This window comes from Aquarana catesbeiana, linkage group LG01 (genome assembly GCF_042186555.1).
Source record: "Aquarana catesbeiana isolate 2022-GZ linkage group LG01, ASM4218655v1, whole genome shotgun sequence".
NCBI classification, from domain to species: Eukaryota; Metazoa; Chordata; class Amphibia; order Anura; family Ranidae; genus Aquarana; species Aquarana catesbeiana.
In genome coordinates this window covers 75,048,962-75,076,150 of record NC_133324.1, presented here as the reverse complement: position 1 = coordinate 75,076,150, position 27,189 = coordinate 75,048,962, and the positions used below count along the sequence as shown (strand labels likewise).

Here is a 27,189-nt window from a genome sequence, read left to right as displayed (position 1 = left end):
TGAATAGGCGAGTTCTTCGCTGTGTCATCTGAAATATTCCTTAGCGTATCTTGAACACTATCCGTCCACACCTCCATAGCTTTGGACAGGGCTGCCAGGGCTAAGGCTGGTTTGCAAGCCATGCCTGCTGTAAGGTACACTCTCCTCAAATCAGCATCAATCCGTCTGTCCAGAACGTCTTTAAAGGACACTGTGTCCTCCAAGGGGAGTGTCACGTGTTTCACTAGCCTCATCACCGCTGCGTCCACCAAAGGAGCTGATTCCAGATGCTTCACTTCTTCCTCCCGAAAGGGATAAAGCTTTGAAATTTTGGTAAGCATGGAGTTTTTCTTCTCCACCTTGCTCCATTCATCTGTGATGATCTCGCCCAACTCAGAAAAGAAAGGAAAGTTAACTCGCTCCTTCTTTAGCTGTTTAAAGAATTTTCTCTGTTTGGGAGGGACAGCCGTCGCATCCTCCCAATTTAGAGTTTCTCTAATCGCCTTGACCAAGGGAGGTAGCAGAGTGAAGTCAAAACCCACACAGGTATTATCTTCATCCGAGTCACTGTCAGAGTTGACCACTGAAGGGTGGCTAGGAACAGAGGACTCCCAGGTGTCCTGCAACTGAGTTTCCCTCACTGGGGAACCTGGTGGCTCTGCCTGAGGGGTAACAGGCCGGACTGCCTCAATACCCTTAAGTGACTCCTTCACAACCCTCTCAACTAGGGCTTTAAGTTGCTGGTCCGAATCACCTCTTTCCCTGGAAGCTTTGGCGAAGCAGGAATCGCACAGCGATTTACCGACAGGTACTTGTGATCTGCATCACCAGCATACACTTGAAGAGTGGCTGGAGTGGGCCACTGAGGAGTGCGAGCGCTCCTCACTACGGTGTCCTGATTTTGAGGAGGAGCCGTAATGTTTAGATTTGGAAGAGGATTGCCGGTGATGCGACTTTGACGAATCACTTCCTTTGTGCGAGCTGTGACGCTGTTCTGACCTGGAAGGGCTAAAGCAGAAGACAGAGAACCACAGAAACAAAACAGAGCAGTTTAGAAAGAACGATCATCTGCGGAAATACACCCCCCCCCCCCACCCGCCTAAGGACCCTCGGCAATGGGACCTGCCCTTGTACCTTGTGAGAGGAGGCTGGCCAGAGGCAGGCGGTGGAGAGCTCATGTCTTGAGAAATATCCATCTGACTGCAAAGTTAACGTAAGGCATATAAATTAACTCTGCTATGAGCCAGGGAGCAACAGCCCTCCTGCATGTAAAGCTACTTACCAGTAGCTGATTCACTGGAGCGTGGGGAAGAGCCAAAAAACAGCTTGCAGGCATTCCCAGGGACTGCAGGCTATTTCCCCAGTTTAAATAGGGCGCCCCAGTGACGTCACCGCCCGTGACGAGCGAATGCCAGTGCGCATGCGCGATTAGCGGCGATTTGCCGCTATCGCGCATGCGCGAAAACCAAGCCTCAGTTTCGTGCCGTCCGCGCATGCGCAGTACGGCCGGACACAAAGTGAAAGTAAAAACGGCGGCTGGAACGCAGGAAGAACCAGCCGCCATGCCTGCAACCACCTGAACGTTAAGACGAGGGGAAAAGACACACAAGGGAAAGGAACAACAAGGAATTCCAACAGAAACTGCTGCCATGATAGCAAGGAAACATCTCACCAATCCCACCACGATCGTCAGGCCGAAGGTAAACACCGGACTTTCCAGGGGCAACAAGGGGTCACCTGCTAATAGCTGGCTATCCAACCCATGCGCGGCCTCGCCTGCCAGTGGCCAGGGAAAACGGCTTCTTCCTGCGCCTCTTCCAACGCCCCACTCCATACCCTGCTAATAGCTGGGGCTTAGCGGAGTAATGCGACTTTTCCCGATCCAAGTCGCAGCTCGGCCAACCTTGATCGTGGGGATAAACATCTTCAGGTAGGAAGACCAACACTAGGTCTTGCGAGGAGGACAAAAAAAGAACACGGCCGGGGGCAGGGAGCAAAGATTTATGGGAGTAGTGTCCTATAGGGTAGTAGAGGCGGGACTTAACCCACACGTTGCGGCCATGGAGTCTGTCAGGAAAGGAGAGTTTGTTCTTTTCTTTTGAAAAAAAAAAGACAGACTTCCTGGCTGGATCACCAGGTGAAAATAGAAGAATGCCAAAAAAGGAAAAACTAAAGCAGCCACCACATCTAAAAATTGGTAACTTCACTATAATAAATGTTTGCCTTTGAGTTGAATACGGCTTTAAACCCCATCAAGTTTTTCAATGTTACTTTCTGTGTCCCATCAGGGAAGAGTATCCTTCATTTACTCTCCTGAAAACAGGGGGTCAAAAAAAATAAAAATAAAAAAAAAGAAGTCAAAACTATTCTGACCAAAGTGAAGTAAATCCCTCTTTTACAACTGCCAGTGGAACAAGCGTCCCATTTGAAACATCCCCCCTCCTCTGTTCTTGTAGCATCAACTGTTAAATGATGAACTGCCCTTGACTTTCTGTTTCAGTGACAATGGTCACCAGGGCAAATAGAGGAATGAATTACCCCAGTGGGTCCAATCCCTCATAAAATTTCAATCTACTCCTTATACCTTAACCCCTTTTGAAAGCCTTTGTAATTCACGACCCCAATCCTCGGGTTTGATTTCTTTAATATACGCAGCCATTGTTGGCTCAAAAAAACGCCTTTAAGACCATATCATATCCAGTGGGAGGTGGAATTGGGTAAAAAGCTAGACCCAGAGGATTGGCAGGTCATGACTATTGCACTGTCTAAGTGCTCCAAGAACGTTCTATTCTTGGAAAAAGCTTATAAAGTACTTTACAGATGGTACTACACCCCGGCCAGATTAGCGAGTTTTATCCCATCGTATTCCCCTTTATGCTTCCGTGGGTGTTCTCAGGAAGGCACGATGGCACACATTTGGTGGCAGTGCCCCATGGTATGCAGACTGTGGGTCAGAGTCTATGCACTTCTTCGCAATCTCTTTAACACTACTATAAAAAGAGGTACCCCTTTGAGGCCATCTTGGGGAAACCAATTAATGAACTGCTGCAACCAGAACGCCAATTGGCATCTCATATATTTACTGCAACTAAGTTAACCATTGCAAAGGCTTGAAAAACTCCAGTTCTCAGTTTCAAAGCGGTTAAAAACCGCGTTAATGACATCATGGTTAATGAGAAGCTGACTGCCGTGTTATCAGACACACACGACAAATTTCTCCGGACATGGCAACCATGGGTGGTATATGCCCACCCCTCCCGCTTCGATTTGGCACTACTCTCTCTGTAGTATGTCTCCACCCCCTCACCCCGCGGACCCCCCCCCTCCCCCCCTCCTTTTATCTATCTCTCTGTTTTTTTTTCCCTTTCATTCCTATTCTAAATACCTATTTTACCCCTCCTCTATCCTTTTTCTTTCTACTATTCTTGTCTCCTTTCTATCCCTCTGACCCGCAGGTTTAGTCCTACTGGGACAGGATGCATGATGACAAAATGTCTACGAACACATATTGCCTTTTTAGAGTTTTGTTTATTACTATAAGGTTACATAGCGTATTCTCTCTTGATTCATACGCTTTATAATGTCCTGTACCGGTATTGCTATACGTCTACGACCCAGGGTGTAACTACTTTACCATATTTACTAACCTTATAGAACCATCCATTTTCACTCAGGAAATTTTGATAGTCTTTGTATCCTGAATTATTATTGGTGTTATTTCAAGCCTATGTAAACATTTACATGCACTGTGTTCATTTATGTTTTTCTTTTTCTGTACTATTTATGGTCTTTATGCTCAATAAACCTTTTTGTACAAGAATTACCCCAGTGGGGACATAGCAGCAATAATAACCTGACAGAGGCTCTAACCCTCCACACTGTATCCTACACTGCATTCTTTCTTTTTGGCTTTAAATATATTTATTAATAAACTGGAAGTGTTGTTATTGGATTGTTAGATTGGTATTGACATTTAGTGGTGTTGCTGACTGTGGTATGTATAAAGATTTATTACAAGACCATTGGCTGCAGCCATGATTTTGGTGCTGTTTTTTTCAGGCGGCGATTGGCTGTTTTGTAAAAGTGATCTGGACGGCAGTTTCATCGCTGTGAAGGGGCCACAACTGCTTCCCATAGAGGCAATGGAGGAACATTGGTTCCCCCATCTTCTCCGTGATGAATGAGCCAGGAAGCAACAAGGATTTTGTTACTGTTAAAAAAAAAAAAAAAAATGTAATTAAAGAAAAAAAAAAAAAAAAAAAAAAGGAAGAAGATTAAGTAAAAAGCACCCCCAGTCTGCCCACTCATACACACAAATGCAAATGCATGCGGTCCCGCATGCCTATATGAACAGCGATTATACCCCACATGTGAGGTACCACTGCAAATGTAGGGTTACCACTTGACCTCCGGAAGATTTACCCCCCTTCATGACCAGAGCATTTTCTTGCAACGCTGTACACAAAATGTTTTATAAAAAAAAAAAAAAAAAACCCACACACAGTATATTTTACCTTCTGCTATAAAACACATCCAAATACCAAATAAAAAAAATAACAATTAAAAAAAAAAAGAGTAAAAATCTAAATTTCTTCAAAATAATTAGGTAATAGGTATTCCGCTACATATTTTTGGTAAATAAAATCCCAATAAGTGTATATTAAGTGGTTTGCGCAAAAGTTATAGGGGATTATTTACTAAAGGCAAATCCACTTTGCACTACAAGTGCAAACTACAAGTGCAAAGTGCACTTGAAATTGCACTGAAAGTGCACTTGTTGGAAGTGCAGTCGCTGTAGATCCGAGGGGGACATGCAAGGAAAATAAAAAAAACAGCATTTTAGCCTGCACATCCTTGGATGATAAAATCAGCAGAGTTTCCCCTCATTTCAGATCTACCCCTTAGATTTAGAGCGACTGCACTTCCAAGTGCACTCTCAGTGCAATTTCAAGTGCACTTTGCACTTGTAGTTTGCACTTGTAGCGCAAAGTGGATTTGCCCATCGTAAATAACCCCCATAGTGTCTACAAACTATAGGATATATACTGGATTATTATGTTTTTTTTATATACTAGTAATGGCGGTGAACAGCGACCTATAGCAGGACTGCAATATTGCGGCAGACAATCTGACACTTTGTGGAAACGAGTGACACTAATACAGTGATCAGTGCTAAAAATATGCAAAAAAAAAAAAGTATCCGATTGAAAAAAACAAAGAAAAATATGCACTGTCACTGTACTGACACTGGCTTGGAAGGGGTTAAACATCTAGGGCGATCAAAGGGTTAAATGTGTGCCTAAACAGTGTTTTTGTGAGTACCGAGAGCTGCTTTTACTAAAAGGAATGTGATGGATTTTATTCCCTGCTTTGCAGGGAAACCAAATCCAACACATCCCCACTGACAGGACCGAGTTCTGCCTTGTTTACATAGAGGGAGCTCGATCCTGTCTACCTCCTCGCCGATCAGTGGGTGCCGGTGGTTATCCCTTGGTCGGCACCCGTTGATTGGCTTGTGCTGCGACTAATCACAGCACAAGCGGCGCGCCCCCTACTTGGAGCAGCAGATCACATATTAGGTATGTGATCCGGCACAGGAGAGCCACTTTGCTGCCGTACTCCTACAAAAAGCGGTCGGCAAGTGGTTAAAAGCAATAATTCTAAGGTCCTTATTCGCAATCAACTCTAAAACTGATAAGCTGTAAAGGCTTTTAAAGCATCACCTATGGAGAATTTTAGGCACTGCAGTTCGCCGCAATTTCATGGGCTTGCGCAATCTTAACACGTTTGGTATCTAAATATTCAAGAAAACGTCATCTTTTATATATTTCACCCAAAAAAATTGGGTATTACTTTGCATGCACTAAAATACATTTAGTGTATTTTTTCCTATACATTTGTGTTGGATATATGGTTGTGCAAATATCGTGGGATATAACAAAACAAATTGCAGCAGTCACCATTTTATTCTCCAGGGCCTCTAGTTTCAGAACTTATATAATGTTTGGGGGTTCCAAGTAGTTGCTGATTTTAACATGGTTGCAAAATAGAAAAATTGTTCCGGACAGGAAGTGGTTGGTAAAGCGCTGATATAGATATTGTACACATGAATATTACCTGGACAGCGCCCCTTACCTTTCCGTGCTCCTTTTTCATGTGTGAGATGTACAGCTCCCGCTGGTTGAAGTTGCGATCACATTCCCAGCAGGTCCAGCCTGTATTGGGAAGCTTGTTGATTAGCTGGCTGGAAGTCTTCTTTTCAGGGACAGATGTGTTCTTCTCCATCTTCTCTGTGCCGTTAACAGGCTTGGACTCCTCCTTGCTGGGGCTGGTGGAATTCTGGGTAGTGGGTTTGGTGCTCAGAGGTAAGTTGGTGCCCAGCTTTGGAGGACCATCAATACTCTTCAGGGTCCCATGCATAGACTATAGGAAATAATAAAGACTTGTTGGATATATGGAGGAGGATTTAGATCATCGTTTCTTAAACACCCAACACAATCCTTGGCAATTCCAAATGAGCAAATGATGAAAAATACATAAGCAGAGGTTACCTTCGGGGAAAAGAACATTTAAAAATGGCCAGTGTAGGACCCACACACACAAGGGGCACCCTCAATGCCTGGGTTCGAGCTGCCATTAGACAGTGCAGATCAGTTGCCAAATATAAAGAGCCAACTAGAGTGGCTCTGTGCCTTGTGATAGCTGTGAATCAGTCACAGTGATCACAATAGTAAATGGTTTATTCTTCACTTTTGCTGTTTATTATAATCAGCTGCTCAGCATGGGACTCAGAAGCAAGTGGAGATCACTGGAGTGGCGATGTCTCCAAACTTTCTAAACAAAGGGCCAGTTTACTGTCCTTCAGACCTTAGAGGGGCTGGACTGTGGTCAATGGGAGTAGAAATTGTACTAGTGTCAGTGGGAGTAAACAATGCATCTTTGGTATTAGGGGGAGGAAAAGCGGCACGTTGTTGGTGTCAGTGGGAGGAATGGTGTCCTGTCTTTGGTGTCAGTGGGAGGAATAATGCTGTGTTCTTGGTATCAGCTTGGGGGGGAGGGGAGGAATAGTGTCTCATCATTGGTATCAGTGGAGGAGCGGGAATAGGGTCCCATCATTGGTATCAGTGGAGGAGCGGGAATAGTGTCCCATCATTGGTATCAGTGGAGGAGCGGGAATAGTGTCCCATCATTGGTATCAGTGGAGGAGCGGGAATAGTGTCCCATCATTGGTATCAGTGGAGGAGCGGGAATAGTGTCCCATCATTGGTATCAGTGGAGGAGCGGGAATAGTGTCCCATCATTGGTATCAGTGGAGGAGCGGGAATAGTGTCCCATCATTGGTATCAGTGGAGGAGCGGGAATAGTGTCCCATCATTGGTATCAGTGGAGGAGCGGGAATAGTGTCCCATCATTGGTATCAGTGGAGGAGCGGGAATAGTGTCCCATCATTGGTATCAGTGGGGGAGCGGGAATAGTGTCCCATCCAGTTTCGGTCAGTCCATAATCTCTAGTGCCGGCCCCTAATCTCCATGATAGATTAGGGGCCGCATAGATTTCTACGGGGTTTTTTTTTTTGTTTTTTGAGCACATGATTACAGCCTGAGGCTCTAATTAGCTTCAAAAAGGGTGGACTCTGCGCCCAGAGCCCACCCACTTGTGACATTAGTGAATCAACATTCACCATCGTCTTCCTGCTTCTCCTCCTGGCCAATCAGGACAGGAAGCAGGTCCTAAGACCGGATTGGCCGGGAGGAGAAGCAAACGGATTGACCGGGAGGAAAATCCAGGGAAGCCGTCCGCGACCTGGATGGGGCAAGTGCGGGGTTTGGGGGCGAGCAAGTGGGCGGGGTGGAGGGTTTGTTTGCGCCCCCCCCCCAAAAAATTGTAGCACCAGCCGCCACTGGTTCCATTAGGTTTTGAGTGTGTTTGGTAGCCCTGATTAAGCAGGAGATTATTTCCTCGGAAATGCATTGGCTGTTTTTATTTGATCAAGTTATGAATAACTAAAGGAATCCTTGGACTCTACTAATTTTGGGTGGGTTTCCATTATTTCTATACTATTTTGTACAAATGTCATTATGGGAGAACTACACAGATACCCCAAAGAAGAGTTTGCGGTGATTGGCACGTTCTGAGAAGCTGGTGGGACAGAGGGAGGATGAATCTTCCCAGATTTACCATGTAGAGGACCTCTTCTTACCTTGATGTGGTCCATCATCAGCTGCTTCTGTGCATACAATAGAGAGCAGTCCGGACACTTGAACACGGACACTTTCTGGTGCTCAAGGTGTTGGTCGAAATGCCGGTAGAGTAGAGGCTGCATGGTGAACACCGTGTCACACATTGAGCACTTGTAGATTATTCTGGAAAAGACAGGCAGACACATTTGTGATTAGAGAACTGTGCCAACCAGTTAGCCTATTTGTCTTATATTATAAAAGGAGGTTAGAGGGCAACCATAGACTGCGTTCATTAAGGGCGCATGGGCGCCGCCCCCTCTATCCACTCCACCCCCTATATGAGTAATGGATAGATTCATGCACAGCATGAATCTATCCATGGCAGCCGCCACCCCCTATTCATGCGTCCGGCACCTTTCAGGACGCCGGGCGCATTAATTATTTTTTTAAAGCACCTGATTAGAGCCATAGGCTCGAATAGGCTTCAAATGAATATTCACTTTTCTAACACTAAATCGCCTCTCCCCCAATCAAGAAGCGTGGGTCTGATACCCGTTTCCTGATTGGCTGAAAGGTCAGGTGATCCTATTGGATGCCTAGGAGGAGGAGGAGGGGGATGCACGCCCATGACCCCCAAAAAGAAAAAAACACCAGCCTCCACTGATAGACTGCAGTGTTCTGTAGCCATGCAAAACAGCCATCAGGAGCGAGCAAGGAAATGAGCCCCATGAGCTCCGCTGGTCAGAGCTTACCACGGCGCTAAGCTTTTCCTGCCCCCATTGTGAAGCTGGACAAATCACAAAGCTGCCAACTTAAAGGAAGTGGAAGGAGTCACCTGATCCTCCATACCTGGAGGTACTGGATATATTCTGCTGGTGACTAAGTGGAGTGTTGGGAAAGCAAAGGAAAGGCGAGTATGTGCTGCTGGAAAGGAGGATTAAAAAGTGAACCTGTCGCTTTGCCCTGCATGAACAAAGCAAAGGCTTGCTTGAGTTTAACGGATCATTTTAAAGCTTATTTCTAGGTATGTGTTTTTTTTTTTTTTTTTACTTGGGTATTTTGATTCAACTTAGACCAATGTAAGCATGCATATGCCATGCCTGGCTAAACCCTGTGGAAGTGGAAAAATCACTACAGTGATCGCTGAGGTCTTCCAGGTCTCGTGCCAAGTGGTTGCCCTTCTGCATTGTAACCACAGGAGGTTGCTTGCTCAGTACAGGCTCCATTCATAAAAAAACATAACTATAAACATAAAAAACAAACATAAAAAACAAACAAAAAAAAAAAAGCCTTGCATTTTTTTTTAAATGAGTGCAAATATTTCCCCGATTGGATAAGAAGAAAGGTGGGGCAGTGATCATCGCATGCCTGTTGAAGAGGTCTTGCAAGGCCCCAGAAATTTGACAGTTTACGGTTGTGATTATAATTCAGAATTTATACAGCGCCAACAGTTTGCGTTTTACAATAAAAAGGCAGGCAGTACAGTTACAATACCATAGAATATAAGAGGGTTACGAGCGATGGCTTCAGTACATTTTTAGCTGCCATTTGGAAGTTCCATAGTGTGCTGGTGATATATTCTTTGACTTGTGTTTGACACCAGTTCCCAGCTACAGCACCCACTCACTTCAAGCCATTCCAGGAAAACGTATCATGTGAATATTCTAGTTGAGGTACTACAGGGATTCTCTGCTTCTACAGGGATTGGCCAGGTATGGTATATACATACTTACATTGGTCCAAGCTGGGTCAATGTAACTGCAACAAAACACCATGCCTGGAATCCAGATTTAATTGCAAAAACATCCTACGCCACTAAGGACTTTCATCATAAGAGTACTTATAAAAAGGGGCATCTCAACTAGACCAATGTCCTTGCCTAAAACAAAGTGGCTGAACCTGGAGGCCTCTCCAGACGATGTCTTGATGACGAAACGCGTAGGAAGGAGCTTCTAGTGTCTTTGCGTCACTTCCGGTTTGGGGCCGCGGAACGCAAATCGTCCCGGCTTCCTGGTTTTTTAAAAACTTTTTAAACATACAGAGAGAATGGTGAGTATATTTTAAACTGTATACACTCAATTAAACTGTATTATGCTATGGGAGCATCTTTTTTCTGCTTGTGGGTGAAACGGACGAATGTTTAAAAAGAGCAAAGCAAAGAGCGGTCCCAAAAGACTTGGATCTGGTTACTGCTGCACAATGGCAAACACTGAACATGAAATACCCCTTGGAGGGTTGAGTATTTCTGGTGAGTGCAATACCTATAGAGGGCACCATAAGAAGCACCAGCACAAAGGACACATGATTGAAGAGCACCTGTCACTTTTTGCATAAAGATTTTGTGTTTACAAAAGCACTAGTCACTTTATTTAAAGTTGCACCTTTGTCACTTCATTTTACAGTATCTCACAAAAATGAGTACACCCCTCACATTTTTGTAAATATTTTATTATATCTTTTCATTTGACAACACTGAAGAAATGACACTTGGTTACAATGTAAAGTAGTGAGTGTACAGCTTGTATAACAGTGTAAATTTGCTGTCCCTTCAAAATAACTCAAAACACAGCCATTAATGTCTAAACCGCTGGCAACAAAAGTGAGTACACCCCTAGGTGAAAATGTCCAAATTGGGCCCAAAGTGTCAATATTTTGTGTGGCCACCATTATTTTCCAGCACTGCCTTAACCCTCTTAGGCATGGAGTTCACCAGAGCTTCACAGGTTGCCACTGGAGTCCTCTTCCACAGCTCCATGATGACATCACAGAGCTGGTGGATGTTAGAGACCTTGCGCTCCTCCACCTTCCATTTGAGGATGCCCCACAGATGCTCAATAGGGTTTAGGTCTTGAGACATGCTTGGCCAGTCCATCACCTTTACCCTCAGCTTCTTTAGCAAAGCAGCGGTCATCTTGGAGGTGTGTTTGGGGTCATTATGTTGGAATACTGCTCTGCGGCCCAGTCTCCGAAGGGAGGTGATCATGCTCTGCTTCAGTATGTCACAATATATGTTGGCATTCATGGTTCCCTCAATGAACTGTAGCTCTCCAGTGCTGGAAGCACTCATGCAGCCCCAGACCATGACACTCCTACCACCATGCTTGACTGTAGACAAGACACACTTGCCTTTGTACTCCTCACCTGGTTGCCGCAACACACGCTGGACACCATCTGAACCAAATAAGATTAACTTTGTCTCATCAGACCACAGGACATGGTTCCAATAATCCATGTCCTTAGTCTGCTTGTCTCCAGCAAACTGTTTGCGGGCTTTCTTATGCATCGTCTTTAGAAGAGGTTTCCTTCTGGGACGACAGCCACGTAGACCAATTTAATGCAGTGTGCAGCGTATGGTCTGAGCACTGACAGGATGACCCCCCACCCCTTCAATCTCTGCAGCAATGCTGGCAGCACTCATACATCTATTTCCCAAAGACAACCTCTGGATATGACGCTGAGCACATGCACTCAACTTCTTTGGTCGACCATGGCAAGGCCTGTTCTGAGTGCAACCTGTCCTGTTAAAACCCTGTATGGTTTTGGCCACCGTTCTGCAGCTTAGTTTCAGGTTCTTGGCAATCTTCTTATAGCCTAGGCCATCTTTATGTAGAGCAACAATTCTTTTTGGCAGATCCTCAGAGAGTTCTTTGCCATGAGGTGCCATGTGACCAGTATGATAGAGTGAGAGTGACAACACCAAATTTAAACACACCTGCTCCCCATTCACACCTGAGACCTTGTAACACTAATGAGTCACATAACACTGGGGAGGCAAAATGGCTAATTGGGCCCAATTTGAACATTTTCACTTAGGGGTGTACTCAATTTTGTTGCCAGCGGTCTAGACATTAATGGCTGTAGGTTGAGTTATTTTGAGGGGACAGCAAATTTACATGGTTATACAAGCTGTACACTCACAACTTAACATTGTAGCAAAGTGTAATTTCTTCAGTGTTGTCACATGAAAAGATAGAATATTATATTTACAAAAATGTGAGGGGTGTACTCACTTTTGTGAGATACTGTAAAAATGTAATCAGTTGCTAATCACTAGCTGTATTACAGCACCAGTCACGTTAAACAATTCATAATTTCTGCACATTAGATGGTTCAGATATATATATAAGTAACTGTTTAGAGTGCGTCATTGGAGCACTCAGATCCCTGGTATAGGATTGTGTGTTTTTAGAACAGCGCCACACCTACTGTTCCAATTCATCTAACTCTATACTCCACTCAGGTGGCTGTATTAGTAGGGGCAGCAATTCCATATAAAATAGTTATTTAGCCATCTGTGTGGGTCCACTCATAACCTCTTTTTGCACCTGTTTCTATGTATAACAGTCTTCGGTGCTGTAGACGTCATGACGCCCACCTTAAATCCCGAGCCAAAGATGAGCAAACACGAGGGTGCATTCTTATCAAAATAAGAGATTAGGGGCAGATCCGGGGTGATAGGAGCAGCACCTGGACATACACAGCAGCCACCTGTTTTAAATAAGAACTCAGCCATATCAAAAAGTGCTCCTCTAAATTTACAAATATGCTGAAAATCTATCAGGGAGTGCCATGCTGTGTTTTTTTTTTTCTGGCAATGTGCACTTGGTCTTTCAGTGGTTTTTGTTTTTATAGGATCCCTTTCTAGCAGATACCGATCTTTGTAGGGGTCTGTGAATGTATGCCTATTTTTTCTGAACACAATGCACTCCATAGTCTGTTTTAGCATCACTGAAATGGATATACTGTATGACTAGAGTTATGAAAAGACCACACACATTGCTAAAAAAAAAAAATAATAAAAAAATAAAGGTTTAAGGGGAAAAGTTGAATGCATTTTCAATAAGCACTTATCATGAATTAGTGTAGTGGTCTTCAAACTGTGGTCTGGGGGCCAGATGCAGCTTGCTTTTATCCGGCCCTTGGGGCACTATACCTCCCACTGAGACCAACAATGGGGCAGTTTTCCTCTTAATGACCCCAATGATGGGGCACTGGCACTAATGATGGGGCACTATTCCTCCAACCGACAGCATTGATGAGGTACTCTTCCTCCCAATGACCTGGCACTATTCCTCCCTTTGACACCAACGTTGGGGCACTATTCCTCCTCTGACACCAATGATGGGCACTATTCCTCCCTCTGACACCAACGTTGGGGCACTATTCCTCCTCTGACACCAATGATGGGCACTATTCCTCCCTCTGACACCAACAATGGGGCACTATTCCTCCCTCTGACACCAATGATGGGGCACTATTCCTCCCTCTGACACCAATGATGGGGCACTATTCCTCCCTCTGACACCAACAATGGGGCACTATTCCTCCCTCTGACACCAATGATGGGGCACTATTCATTCCACTGACACCATCAATGGGGCACTATTCCTCCTACTGATACCAATGATGGAGCATTGTTACCGACACCAGGACAAGTTTTCTACTCCTACTGGCCACAGTCTGGCCCCTCCACAGTCTGAAGGATAATAAACTGGCCCTTTGTTTGGAAAGTTTGGAGACCCCTGAATTAGTGTTACCGTGTTTACCCTAAAGTAATTTTGATGAGACAAAATTTTACAAGTTTGAGCTTTCATTTATTTTTAGTATTAAATGCAGAGATTTTTAGAATAGCCACTAGAGGGAGCTCTCAGCAACCATGAAGATATGATACCAAACCACTCAAATGTTATACTTCACTGCTTCCTGTAACAATGTAAAGCCGGTCATAATCTACTAGAGTTTCGTTTGAAATCTTTTATTTCAAGAGCGTTTGTTTTGGTTTTATATTATTTAAAATCGATGTTCATTTTTGACTGCAGTGAAGAGCAAATTCGAAGGAGCAGGATGGAATTTTTTTCTCAAACATGTTACTAACAGTGTATCATTTTTAATCAGGAAAGCCCATTTACTCTAAAATCGATTATTAAAAGCAAACAAATTTTAAAAAGTGCTTCTGAACGATTTTTGGCAAACACACAGAGAATTTCCGTACAAATGTTCATTTGGAAATCTACTAGTGTATGACCAGCTTAAGTCTAAGGCAGCCAACTGAAAACAATGAAGAGTTGTGTATGAAGACGATCTGTCTCCTAAGCACATAACTTTCAGCCCCTGGCTGCTCTGCTCCCTCCGGTCTCTCCTGGGTGGAGCCCTTCTGACTCCTGGCAGAGACCTCCTCTGTCTAACAAAATATACCAAGATAAGGTTAGGTTTCACGTTTACTGGCCACCACCAAAGAGGGAAGAAGCGCCCTCCCAGAAAGTGTAGAAGAGGTCCATCCCCAAGGAAAGGGAGAAAAAGAAATGGGGGTGGGTGGGTACAAGGGAGCAGGATAGAGGTTTTATATAGTCCAATGCACTCTCAACTAAGGAAAGCTCTAATATATTAAGTTTTTTGTTCTTGGGTTTCAATACACAATACTCTCACTGGCCACTTTATTAGGTACACCTTGCTAGTACCGGGTTGGACCCCCTTTTGCTTTCAGAACGGTCTTCATTCTTGACATGGCATGGCATTCATGGCATAGATTCAACAAGGTGTTGGAAACATTCCTCAGAGATTTTGGTCCATAGTGACATTATAGCATCACGCAGTTACTGCAGATTTGTCGGCTGCACATCCATCACGCGGACCTCTCATTCCACCACATCCCAAAGGTGCTCTATTGGATGAGATCTGATGACTGTGGAGGCCATTGGAGTACAGGGACCTCATTGTCCAGTGGTGAGATGATTGGAGCTTTGTGACATGGGGCATTATCCTGCTGGAAGGAGCCATCAGAAGATGGGGACACTGTAGTCATAAAGGGATGGACATGGTCAGCAACAATACTCAGGTAGGCCGTGGTGTTTAAACAATGCTCAATTGGTAATAAGGGGCCCAAAGTGTGCCAAGAAAATATCCCCCACACCATTACACCACCACCAGCCTGAACTGTTGATACAAGACAGGATGGATCCATGCTTTCATGTTGTTTACACCAAATTCTGACCCCACCATCTGAATATCTCAGCTGAAATAAAGACTCCAATCTTCTATTGTCCAATTTTTATGATCCTGTGTGAATTGTAGCCTCAGTTTCCTGTTCTTAGCAGGAGTGGCACCCGGTGTGGTCTTCTGCTGCTGTAGCCCATCTGCTTCAAGATTCGATGTGTTGTGCGTTCAGAGATGGTATTCTGCATACCTTGGATGTAACAAGTGGTTACTGTTGCCTTTCTATCATCTCCAACCAGTCTGCCCATTCACCTCTGACATCAACAAGGCATTTTCCTCCACTCAACTACCACTCACTGGATATTTTCTCTTTTTCAGACTATTCTCCGTGAACCTGAGATATGGTTGGTTGTGAAAATCCCAGTAGATCAGCATTTTTTGAATTACTAAGACCAGCCCGTCTGTCACCAACATCCATGCCACGTTCAAAGTCACCTAAATCCCCTTTCTGCCCCATTCTGATGCTCGGTTTGAACTTCAGCAAGTTGTCTTCACCACGTCTAGATGCCTAAATGCATTGAGTTGCTGCCATGTGATTGGCTGATTAGTAATGTGTGTTACCAAGCAATTGAACCTAATAAAGTGGCCAATGAGTGTACGAGTCCCACTGCTGCTGTATCAGATGGGACCTCCAGTATTTACTTTCTTATTTTGCAGGAATAGCTTTAAATGGCAGATTGTTTTATTTTCTCTCTATCATTTTATATATATATATATATATATATATATATATATATATATATATATATATATATATATATATATATATATATATATATATATATACACATACATACACACATATACACACACACACACACAAAATTGTGCTCATAAGTTTACATACCCTGGCAGAATTTATGATTTCTTGGCCATTTTTCAGAGAATGTGAATGATAACACAAAAACTTTTCTTTCACCCATGGTTAGTGTTTGGCTGAAGCCATTTATTTTCAATCAACAGTGTTTACTCTTTTTAAATCATAATGGCAACAAAAACTACCCAAATTACCCTGAACAAAAGTTTACATACCCTGGTGATTTTGGCCTGATTACATGCACACAAGTCAACACAAAGGGGTTTGAATGGCTATTAAAAAGGTAACCATCCTCATCTGTGATCTGTTTGCTTGTAATTAGTGTGTGTGTATAAAAGGTCAATGAGTTTCTGGAATTATGACAGACCCTTGCATCTTTCATCCAATGCTGCACTGACGTTTCTGGATTTTGAGCCATGGGGAAAGCAAAAGAATTGTCAAAGGATCTGCGGGAAAAGGTAGCTGAACTGTATAAAACAGGAAAGGGATATAAAAAGATATCCAAGGAATTGAGAATGCCAATCAGCAGTGTTCAAACTTTAATCAAGAAGTGGAAAATGAGGGGTTCTGTTTGAAACCAAACCACGGTCAGGTAGACCAACTAAAATTTCAGCCACAACTGCCAGGAAAATTGTTCTGGATGCAAAGAAAAACCCACAAATAACTTCAGGTGAAATACAGGACTCTCTGAAAACATGTGGTGTTTCAAGATGCACAATAAGGAGGCACTTGAAGAAAGATGGGCTGCATGGTCGAGTCGCCAGATAAAGCCATTACTAAGCAAATGCCACAAAGTATCCCACTTTCAATACGCCAAACAGCACAGAGACAAGCCTCAAACCTTCTGGCACAAAGTCATTTGAACTGATGAGACCAAAATTGAGCTTTTTGGCCACAACCATAAACACTACATTTGGAGAGGAGTCAACAAGGCCTATGATGAAAGCTACAGAGGTGGATTGCTGATGTTTTGGGGATGTGTGAGCTACAAAGGCACAGGAAATTTGGTCAAAATTGTTGGCAAGATGAATGCAGTATGTTATCAAAAAACACTGGAGGAACATTTGCATTCATCAGCTGCGCATGGGACGTACTTGGACATTCCAACATGACAATGATCCAAAACACAAGGCCAAGTCGACCTGTCATTGGCTACAGCAGAATAAAGTGAAGGTTCTGGAGTGTCCATCTCAGTCTCCTGACCTCAATATCATTGAGCCACTCTGGGGAGATCTCAAACGTGCAGTTCATGCAAGACAGCCCAAGAATTTACAGGAACTGGAGGCTTTTTGCCAAGAGGAATGGGCAGCTTTACCATCTGAGAAGATAAAGAGCCTCATCCACAAATAACACAAAAGTTTTCAAGCTGTCATTGATGTTAAAGGGGGCAATACACGGTATTAAGAACTTGGGTATGTAAACTTTTGATCAGGGTCATTTGGGTAGTTTCTGTTGCCATTATGGATTTAAAAAGAGTAAACACTGTTGATTGATAATAAATGGCATCAGACAAACACTAACCATGAGTAAAAGAAAAAGTTTTTGTGTCATCATTCATATTCTCCGAAAAATGGCCAAGAAATCATAAAATCTACCAGGGTATTATTATTAAAAGGTACTTGTATAGCGCCGTCAATTTACGCAGCGCTTTACATATACATTGTACATTCACATCAGTCCCTACCCTCAAGGAGCTTACAATCCAAGGTCTCTAACTCACATTCATACATACTAGGGCCAATTTAGACAGAAGCCAATTAACCTACCAGCATATCTTTGGAGTGTTATGTAAACTTATTAGCACAACACTAATATATATATATATATATATATATAAATTTTCTCCTTACATCTAACGTGCATGTATTGTGGTGGAATAGAACATTCTCAGCAAAAAGAGCCCCATCTCAAAAAGTTGAATTGACCATACATACAGATTTGTAAGTTTAATGTAAAATAACACTTTTTTGGATCACTGGTTCCCCTTAAGAAAATCGATCAGTAATAAGTCCTGCTAGATCACTTTGTGCTTGCACAGTTTTGCAGGTCTAGCTATGTAAAACATTATAAATATGTGCCTATACTGTTTAAAATTAGTTAAACACTGTCTCACCCTGCTCTGCACATGCTCAGTTGCTCTCTATTTGTCATCACTGTGGCAAAAATCAGAGCCCCTAGAGGCCAATCTGCTGACAGCCTGAAGATTTACTGCTGCTCAGGGGCTCTCTGCCTCAGCAAAATAGCAGCCTTCACTAAGAAGAAACAGTAACAACGCTGGAGGCAATTTACAGTACACATTGATTTTGGTAACATCATCAACGTGGTTCCTTGCTAAAGAACATTATTTTGTATCAAGTGGTTATGGGTAAAGTTCCGCTTTAAGGTGGTAAAAGTGTGTTTATAATGTGTTATTTATTTTTTCATATAATCAATACTAATTTTTGCACTTCCACTAAGAGCCGAATGATGTATTTCCTTAATGTGTAAAATGTCTATTATGATGTGAGCTTGCCCTAGCTTAAGTAAATCAGCACCCAGTGCATCTTTCATATCAAAACCATTAATGATGGATGAGTTGTTTTCTTCCTGAATTATCCCCTACTGGAGGAAAAAAAACGTCTCGCAGTGACATATGGTAGGAACTATGTGGAGGTTTCTCATAAGGCAATAGTTGTAGATACATTTTATAATGAAGCCTGAAAAGCTAAAAAAACAGAGGCAGCATTGGTTACGCGCCATATACTGTATTGTTTGTAGAAAATATACAGACCATGTGAGCCAGAAATGACACCAATGTAATAGATATAGGCAGAGTTATAAGCAAGCACCCTCCAATTGTCAGGGCTGGGCCCAGCCCTTCCTTCTTAAAGTTGGTCGCTCAGCTGTCAGCTAATTGCCAGCTCCTATCTCTCCACAGTGACACTCACCTGCTGATGATATCCTGCTCGTCAGTCCTGCCTACTTAAGCCGTCCAGTCCAGATGATCTCTACCTTCGCCTTGGTCACATCTCTAGAGACGCTCTCCTGTGTTCCTGTTAAAGACTTTCTTGGCTGCCATTCCTTCTGGCTCCAGATCCTGCTTGCTGTTCTACTACGCTCATCTCCGGCTCCCTGACATTTTGGCTTGTCTGACTATCCGTTCCGGTTCCTGAACTCTGGCTATGTTTTGACTACGTTTACTCTGTTTACCTTTTTATTATTAAACAATTGTGATTTAACTGTACTTCTGTCTCAGTCTGATTCATGGTTTCTGACACCAATACAGTGACCTACGGAAGTAGAAGGTCAGTCCTGGGTGCCAGGAGGCTGTCAGAAGAGTGGCGGCAGATCAGCACCAGAACATTTAAACTGTGGACTGATTATTCTTAAATCAAGTTCTAAACAACACTCAGTTGATTCAGCTATGGAGGAACACCTTGATGAAGGGGGATTTTCTGGTCTCTGAAACGCATTAGCTATTTTCTTCCTACTGGCTATCACTTTATGGTCAAGAATAAAGGATGTATGGACTTTTGAAATGATTTTTGATGCCTAGGTCCCTTTCAGGCAAAACTCCTCAAGTAGACATGTGCAGTTCGTTTAGTTCTGAATTGAAATGCGGACTAATTTTTCGTTATTAATTACATTAGTAAGGAATTTAAACAAATCCGAAATAACAAAACAAAAATTTGACAAAATTCAAATAGTTTTTGAATATGAATAGTTTTCGAATACGAATTCCTGGTGAGAATAAAATAGAATAGAAAATAAAGGAATATAATAGAATAGAAGATAAGATTAAAACAGAACAGAATAGAAAATAAAAGAATAGAAAAAAATAGAATAGAAATTAAAGGGATAGAATAGAAAAGAATATAGTAAAACAAACCAAAATAAAATAGAAAATAAAAGAACAGAATAAAATAGAGTAATAAATAAAGAAACAGAATACAAAATAGAAAGAATATAACCATCTTCTGAAGTTCTAATTCAAATAGAACAAATTTGAAAACAATAGAAAAGAATAGAAAAAAAAGAAATGGAATAGAATAAAATAGAAAGAATAGAACCTTTCTTCCAAATTTTGAATAAAATAAAATTCAAATTTGTCTAGAATAAATTAAAAAAAACAATAGAATAAAAATATAATTAATTTTCCAAAATTCAAATAGAATAATTTTGATTTTGAATGGCATTCAAATAGAATTCAAATCAATTAAAATTTTCCAAATTCGACCCAATGTGGAAAATTCGAAGCGATTTGAATAAAGGAAACAACTTCCGAAACCAAATTAAACAAAACGTAACTAAACAAATTTATGTAAATACTGATTTTTTTCATTCTGCACATGTCTATCCTCAAGTTGGGTGTGCACATTTCCTGTGCTACCATCCATCAACTTGGTGTTCTCCAAGTAGCCAAAATCCATTTGGGAAGAACCACTACCAATCTGCATTTGAAGATGGACAACCTTCAAAAGCCCAGTGCCTCCATTTTATTTAATTTCATCAATACACTCTCTGTCCTAGGGTGACAACCATACTGAGCAGCGTTGTCACCTTAGGACAGGCACTGCTCTAGGATTACATAACGCCCAGCTAACTGACAACAGTCCAGAGGCAGAGAGCACAGGAAGTGATCAGCTCACAAGATTTCTGGCTGGATGAACAGGGATTTATCCCAAATCAAGTGCCAACAGTGACAATGCCGATAGCCACACCCCCTGCAACATCTTCCCATCCCACTGTTGTACAAGCAGGCACAGTCTACATGAGAGTGACAATGCTGCTTTGAAATCAGGAGCAGTGCAGTATTGTTGCCACCCCATTACAGGAAGATGCATGTGGTAGACTTCACTGACAGGTATTTGAGGGACTTTACAGGGGGACTAAAGCCCCGTACACATGATACAAAAATCGGAAGTAAAATATCGCCTGATGAACGATCTGCCGATTTTTGGATAGTTAGTATGGTGCTTTCGACAGCCTATTGCGATTTTTCGTACGACAAAAGCTGGATGTGCAGACTATAACATTTTTGTCGGATGTGAACACAAGTCTCGTTTTCGTTCGTATCGTAAGAGCAAGACTACGCATGCTCAGAAACCAAAGAACACATACAAAAACTATTCAACACATTACGTCACTTCTGAAGTTGAATTCTATCGTACGAGAATTTTCGTATGGCAAGTAACCTCTTCACTTTCGACATGAGACTAGCATGCAACAAAATAACGGATGAATGATCGTTCGAAAATCTGATCGTGTGTACGAGGCTTAAAAAAAGTAAGCCCAGGTGTATGTTATGTGATCTGCTGCCACACATTTCATTTTAAATGAAGGGGGGGGGGGGGGGGGGGGGGCAGTTCTACTAATGTTCTTCCGATATATTCTGGAAAGGAAAACCAAGAACAGTGTCTAATTTTATTTACCCAAAAAAAAAAAAAAAACTTCCTAAAATAGATACACCTTAAAATCCAAAATCTCAAATAGCAACATAAACCTCGCTATATATAACTGTCTCCTATTTTCCCTTATCATCGGTCTTTCCATACTTAATATGAGATTGATCCACACAATATGTGTTGCTGTACACTGGTTGATAGCATACCATTGGAAATCCCCCACAGTTCCTCTTTCACATTTGAAAACCAGAATTACCAATATTAATTTAATGGAAAAAATATTCCACACAATACAAAACACTAACCAATTCTACACAAAGAAATGGGACCCATGGTTTAACCATGCTAATCTCTTCTTTAACCCTGAATAATTCTACTAAATACTGAAGTTCACTGAAGAGTATTATATGAATATAGAGTTTAATGTATAATAGGAATTGCTATATTTATATATAAATTTATACTCCATTCAAGAACCGCTTAATATATATTGTTATTCCTTTTTGTAGAAATTACTTTGTACATTTTATGGCATATGTCAATAAGCTTTTTGTACTATTTCTTTGTACCAAATAAAAAAGTTTGTAAACAAAAAAAAATCACCTTGAAAATTCCCAATATTTTTTCTTTATCAAATGCTGTTTCCAAATATATGATAAACTAGTTATTCATACGTACTTAGGTTCACCTATCTTCACACCCGGGTGCTGTGTATATGCATGAGAATGGGTGCTGGGTGCAGATTTAAATGCCATCGGACAGATCGGACACTTGTAGAAGACCTCACAATGGGATCCTTGAATGTGACACTTTAATGCTGCAACTTCTGAGTAAACCACATTGCAGTGCATACACCTGTGAAAATACAAGACACATCTTTAAAAGTCAGTAATCTCAGCTTGGCACAAATGGAGGGTCACCTTCCTCTTCACTGGGGTAGTTTTACCTTGTGCCCTCTCAAGAGATGTATTAAGTCACTGCAAAATATTGTATACATAAAAGGTCCTTCCCAGATGAACCCACCCTCAAGAGTGTAGCTGTTCAGATCTGCTCCAAGGTTCACGACTTGTCTAATTGTGACCATACACTACTGATCATTCTGAATATGCAATCACCAGGGCCGTCTTTAATCTTGATTGGATCCTGGCCAAACATTTTCTTGGGCGCCAGCACCCCCCCTCCCTCAGCAGATTGTGGGGTGTACATGCTGGAAAGCAAAAGCCGGGAAAACTGTTTGCAGGCAGCACAGGCTCAAGGGGCCGCTACTTTGGGCTCCACAACAATGACTGGGCCAGAGGCGGCTGACCCTTTTGCCCCTTGTTAAAGAGGGCCCTGGCAATCACCCTTAGATCTACCATCAACTATGTGTATGTACAGAGTATGGCCAGCTTAAAGTGTTACTAAACCCAGTAATATGAAAATAGTTCCTCTGCCGCCCCCCCCCAGCATATAAATCATCTTTTTACATTAAAATACTACCACTATATACCTTTTTTGCTGATCTGTATACCACAGTCACATGATTAACTGCACAGTTTGTCCAGTGCTGAGGTTTTAGGTAGATTTCCACTACAGCCTGTATACACAGTATACATACATATGCAATATCTGGGACAGAGCCGTTTTTAAAAAAATGGAGACGGTCTCCATACAGACACCAACTTTCTGTTACATGAATGTGAATGAAATGGGTGAAAGATGGCTTCAGCTCCTGTGCTCCATCCCTAGAGAATTCTGATGATGCGTTTCACCCTTTCCAGGGCTTAATCATAGAGGCCAAGATGGAGCCTCTATGATTAAGCCCCCAAAAGGGTGAAATGCATCAGAGGGGTTCTCTAGAGGTGGAGAACAGGAGCTGAAGCCATCTTTCACCCATTTCATTCATGTTCATGAAAGAGGGAGTCGGTGTCTGTGTGCAGACAGCCGCCATTTTGTTGAAGTCTACTGGAGCCTGACAAAGCGGCCTTGTCTGTCTTGCACCAGTCCATTCACACGCTGATCCGACTGATACATGTTTGAGGCATTTGATCGGTACCATTTTCATTGTTTTAGGCTAATAAAGCTGTTATTACGTTTACACTACTAAGACAAATTCACTTGTCATTAACAAACTCATTGACAAATCACAAAATAAAGGTTCCATTTACTACTATAGTAAATCGTGGTTTCAAATGACTATTTGCCAAACTGCGGGAGTGGGGGGGGTGCATTTTTACCACTCCACCCTTGCCTTCCTCTGCCTAAGCCACAAATGCAAACATATGGAGGTATATACATGTTTAGTCGTGATGCTTTGCATTACAACATTGCAAAAATTATCTCCACTTTTGTCCTTGGCAAGCAGGACTGCCCTCCAAACGTGACCCACTCAAGTGACCATGGTTGTGGTACAGCCAGAGAAGAAGCTTCATAATCCACTGCTGATTGCTCTTCAGAGGGCCAACACAAGTGTAGATAAGCCCTAAAACTTATAAAACAAAATTATTGGGAGTGAGGAGATCAAAAGTTAAACTTCATGCTTAAAACCATTAAGTGCTTTGGAGAGAAGCCAACACAGCTTATGGAGGACAAACACACCATCTCTACAATGATTTTCTGTTGGGGAGAGGTAAGGGGGGGCTCAGAGAATTTAGTCAAGACTGATGGCAAGAATGAAGCAGATCATAAAATATTGGAAAAAGAATTGAAATTTGCATTCATCAGATCAGAAGCTGTGCATAGGAGTGTACTTTGGCTTTCCAACATGACAATGATGCAAAGATAAGGCAAAGTCAACCCTTCAGTGGCTGCAACAGAAAAGAAGGGCTGTGAAATGGCGACCACAATGCCCTGACCTCAACATCATTGAGGCACTTTGGGAAGATCTTCAAACAATTTAGGTCATGGTAGACAACCAAAGAGTTTACCGGACCTGGAGGCTCTTAATATATAGGAACAATCTGGTATATTTTCAAACTTGTCCTTCTCATTGAGTGAACATTCACAACGACCAGAAAAGACTGCAAACCATCACTGATGCTAAAATGGGCAATATTTTGAAAAAGACCATTTTATTACTGTTTTTTTATACTATGCTTGGAAAATGGTTGTGCCCTTCGGTGATACCCAACATTTCAACACAGAGGAACCCTTGAAATAACTTTCTGGTCTCAGGGAACCCCTGCTAATTCTATATACAACTCATGATACATTAGTGGGATTTTCAATGGGAAGAATTACCCCTTAACCGCTTGCCGACCGGCTCACGCAGATATACGTCGGCAGAAGGGCACGTACAGGCAGATTAATGTACCTGTACGTTGCCCTTTAAGAAGCGGTGAGCGGGCGCGCCCGCTTGCCCGCCGTGACCTCCGTGAGTGTGATCGCGGGTCACGCGGACTCAATGTCTGTGGGGATACCTGCGATCGTCTCACGGAGAGGAAGAACGGGGAAATGCTTGTTTACATCAGCTCTGCCTAGTGACAGGACACTGATCACAGCTCCCTGTAATCGGGAACAGTGATCAGTGTCATGTCACACATAGCCCCCCCCCCCCCCCCCAGTGTTAGAATCACTCCCTAGGACACACTTAACAACTTCACTGCCCCCTAGTGGTTAACCCCTTCACTGCCAGTCACATTTACACAGTAATCAATGCATTTTTAATCGCACTGATCGCAGTATAAATGTGAATGGTCCCAAAATAGCGCCAAAAGTGTCCAATGAGTCCGCCATAATGTCGCAGTCACAATAAAAATCGCTGATTGCCGCCATTACTAGTAAAAAAAAAAAAAAATTATTAATAAAAATGCCATAAAACTATCCCCTATTTTGTAAACGCTATAACTTTTGCGTAAACCAATCAATAAACGCTTATTGCAATTTTTTTTACCAACAATATGTAGAAGAATACGTATCGGCCTAAACTGAGGAAAAAATTTTTTTTATCTATTTTTGGTATTTATTATAGCAAAAAGTAAAAAATAATGCGTTTTTTTCAAAATTGCCACAATTTTTTTGTTTATTGGGCAAAAAATAAAAAAAACGCAGAGGTGATCAAATACCACCAAAATAAAGCTTTATTTGTGGGGGAAAAAAGAAAGGACGTCAATTCTGTTTGGGAGCCATGGCGCAATTGTCAGTTAAAGCGACGCAGTGCCGAATCGCAAAAAACGCTCTGGTCTTTTGCCCGCCAAATGGCCCGGGGCTTAAGTGGTTAAGCCTAGTACACACTGCTAGTGTGTTGAACAAAAAAAAATTGACAGCTCAGGTCAGAGCTGCTGTACTAACAATCCGATGTTAGTACTTGAGGTGCACCGAATGGAAATTTTGGTGCCAAAACCGAAAAATGAAGGATGCACTTGGCAAAAGACAGTTTAAAAAAAATAAAATAATATTTTTATATATAATTGTAATATATTGGACTTTTTAATTAATATCATGAATTTAAATGAATATGAATGTATTGTCGGCTTTTATCGACAACTAAGGCAAGAAAGCACAAGAAAAATGCATCCTTTTAAATGTCATGCATGTCTTCACACTGGTTCGTTGCGCTTCCGTTGTGATGTTAAAAATCTTGCTTGCTGCATTTTTGGTCAGTTAAAAAAAAAAAAAAAAAGCACCTCCCCGTTGAAATGCATTGAAAACACATCAATAATACGCCAGTTTTACATTTTTGATGAGGTTTTTGTAAGTCACATGACCTATGAAAAACACACCATAAGCACAATAAAATTGTGGTAAAATTGCGGCAAAATAGTGTTCGTTTTCGGCACCTTTTTCTATATCGGCAAAAAAAAGAAATTTTTGTGCGAAATGTCTCAGCTGCCGAGATTTCGGTGCATCTCTAGTTAGTACAGCGATCTCCTAAAGGCTAACCATTTTCAGTCATGACCCTTCGACAGAAGCTGGCTGAACGTCCAGCTTCTGTCAGACCATCTGCCATACACACAGGTTGAATATCGGCCAGTTTCTATTGAACCACCTGACATTTGGCCTCTGTGTACTAAGCTTTACAGATACCCTGTTTCCCCGAAAATAAGACCTAGCGTGATTGTCGGTGATGGCTGCAATATAAGCCGTACCCCCCAAATAAGCCCTAGTTAAAGTCCTTGTAGGTCTTATTTTCAGGGTAGGGCTTATTTGGGGGGTAGGGCTTATATTGCAGCCATCACCGACAATCACGCTAGGTCTTATTTTCGGGGAAACAGGGTAGGTTAAAAGATCATTGGTGTCAGTGGGAACTTATCCGAGAGGCAGGAATTGCTCAAGGAATCTCAAGCTGAGAAACCCGGTCAAAAATTCTTCAGTAAACTTAGGGGCACAACTATTTTTTTTTTTCTTTTGATTGAACTACATAGGTGTGTTTTTTCAACCTCACTATGTATCTGTAGCTCCTTAGGAGGACAATACCACCTAAACTAAATAATTCCTCTGCCCTTCCCAAAAGAATAAAAGTAAAAAATGATTGCCAAATAAAAAGGTCTAGCTAAAAAGTGAAAGTCTCTGGATTTAACTGGTTAATACAGTATAGAAACAATCTAGTATATATTTTTTAACAATATCTTCTTGTTAAGTGACCAAGGCAGGTCCTCGTTTTTCTGGCATTTGGATAAAACTTACCGGAAGCCGATCCTGCGGGTGTAGTGCAGACAGTTCTTGGTGACGTGCGTCTGGAAGTGCGCCGACCTGCAGATTGCCCCACACTCAGGACACGTGTATGGAGATTTGTGCTGATGAATGCGCTGGTGGCAGGCAAAGCTACACGGGTTGGGTAGAAGCATCATACAAACGCTACACGTCTTCTGCAAAAAAAGAAAAAAGGCAAAAAAAAGATTTGCTGTTTAGTTACTAG

The 27,189-nt window shown here is 42.1% G+C and overlaps 1 protein-coding gene and 1 long non-coding RNA gene across 2 annotated transcripts in view; one reads left to right on the top strand and one right to left on the bottom strand.

Annotated features, from left to right (window-relative positions):
* The window catches only part of LOC141132312 (uncharacterized), a 218,840-nt gene extending 199,648 nt beyond the window's left edge, over positions 1–19,192 (top strand). The window contains exon 3 of the long non-coding RNA XR_012242883.1: positions 18,887–19,192. This is a non-coding gene — a long non-coding RNA (uncharacterized lncRNA). The remainder of the gene's footprint in view (positions 1–18,886) is intronic.
* ZNF532 (zinc finger protein 532) overlaps positions 1–27,189 on the bottom strand; it is a 78,710-nt gene that overhangs the window by 38,374 nt on the left and 13,147 nt on the right. The window contains exons 2-5 of the mRNA XM_073620578.1: positions 26,958–27,139; positions 22,032–22,208; positions 8,180–8,342; positions 6,115–6,402 (exon numbers count right to left, since the gene is read on the bottom strand). Coding sequence (XP_073476679.1) covers positions 6,115–6,402; positions 8,180–8,342; positions 22,032–22,208; positions 26,958–27,139 — 810 coding nt within the window. The remainder of the gene's footprint in view (positions 1–6,114; positions 6,403–8,179; positions 8,343–22,031; positions 22,209–26,957; positions 27,140–27,189) is intronic.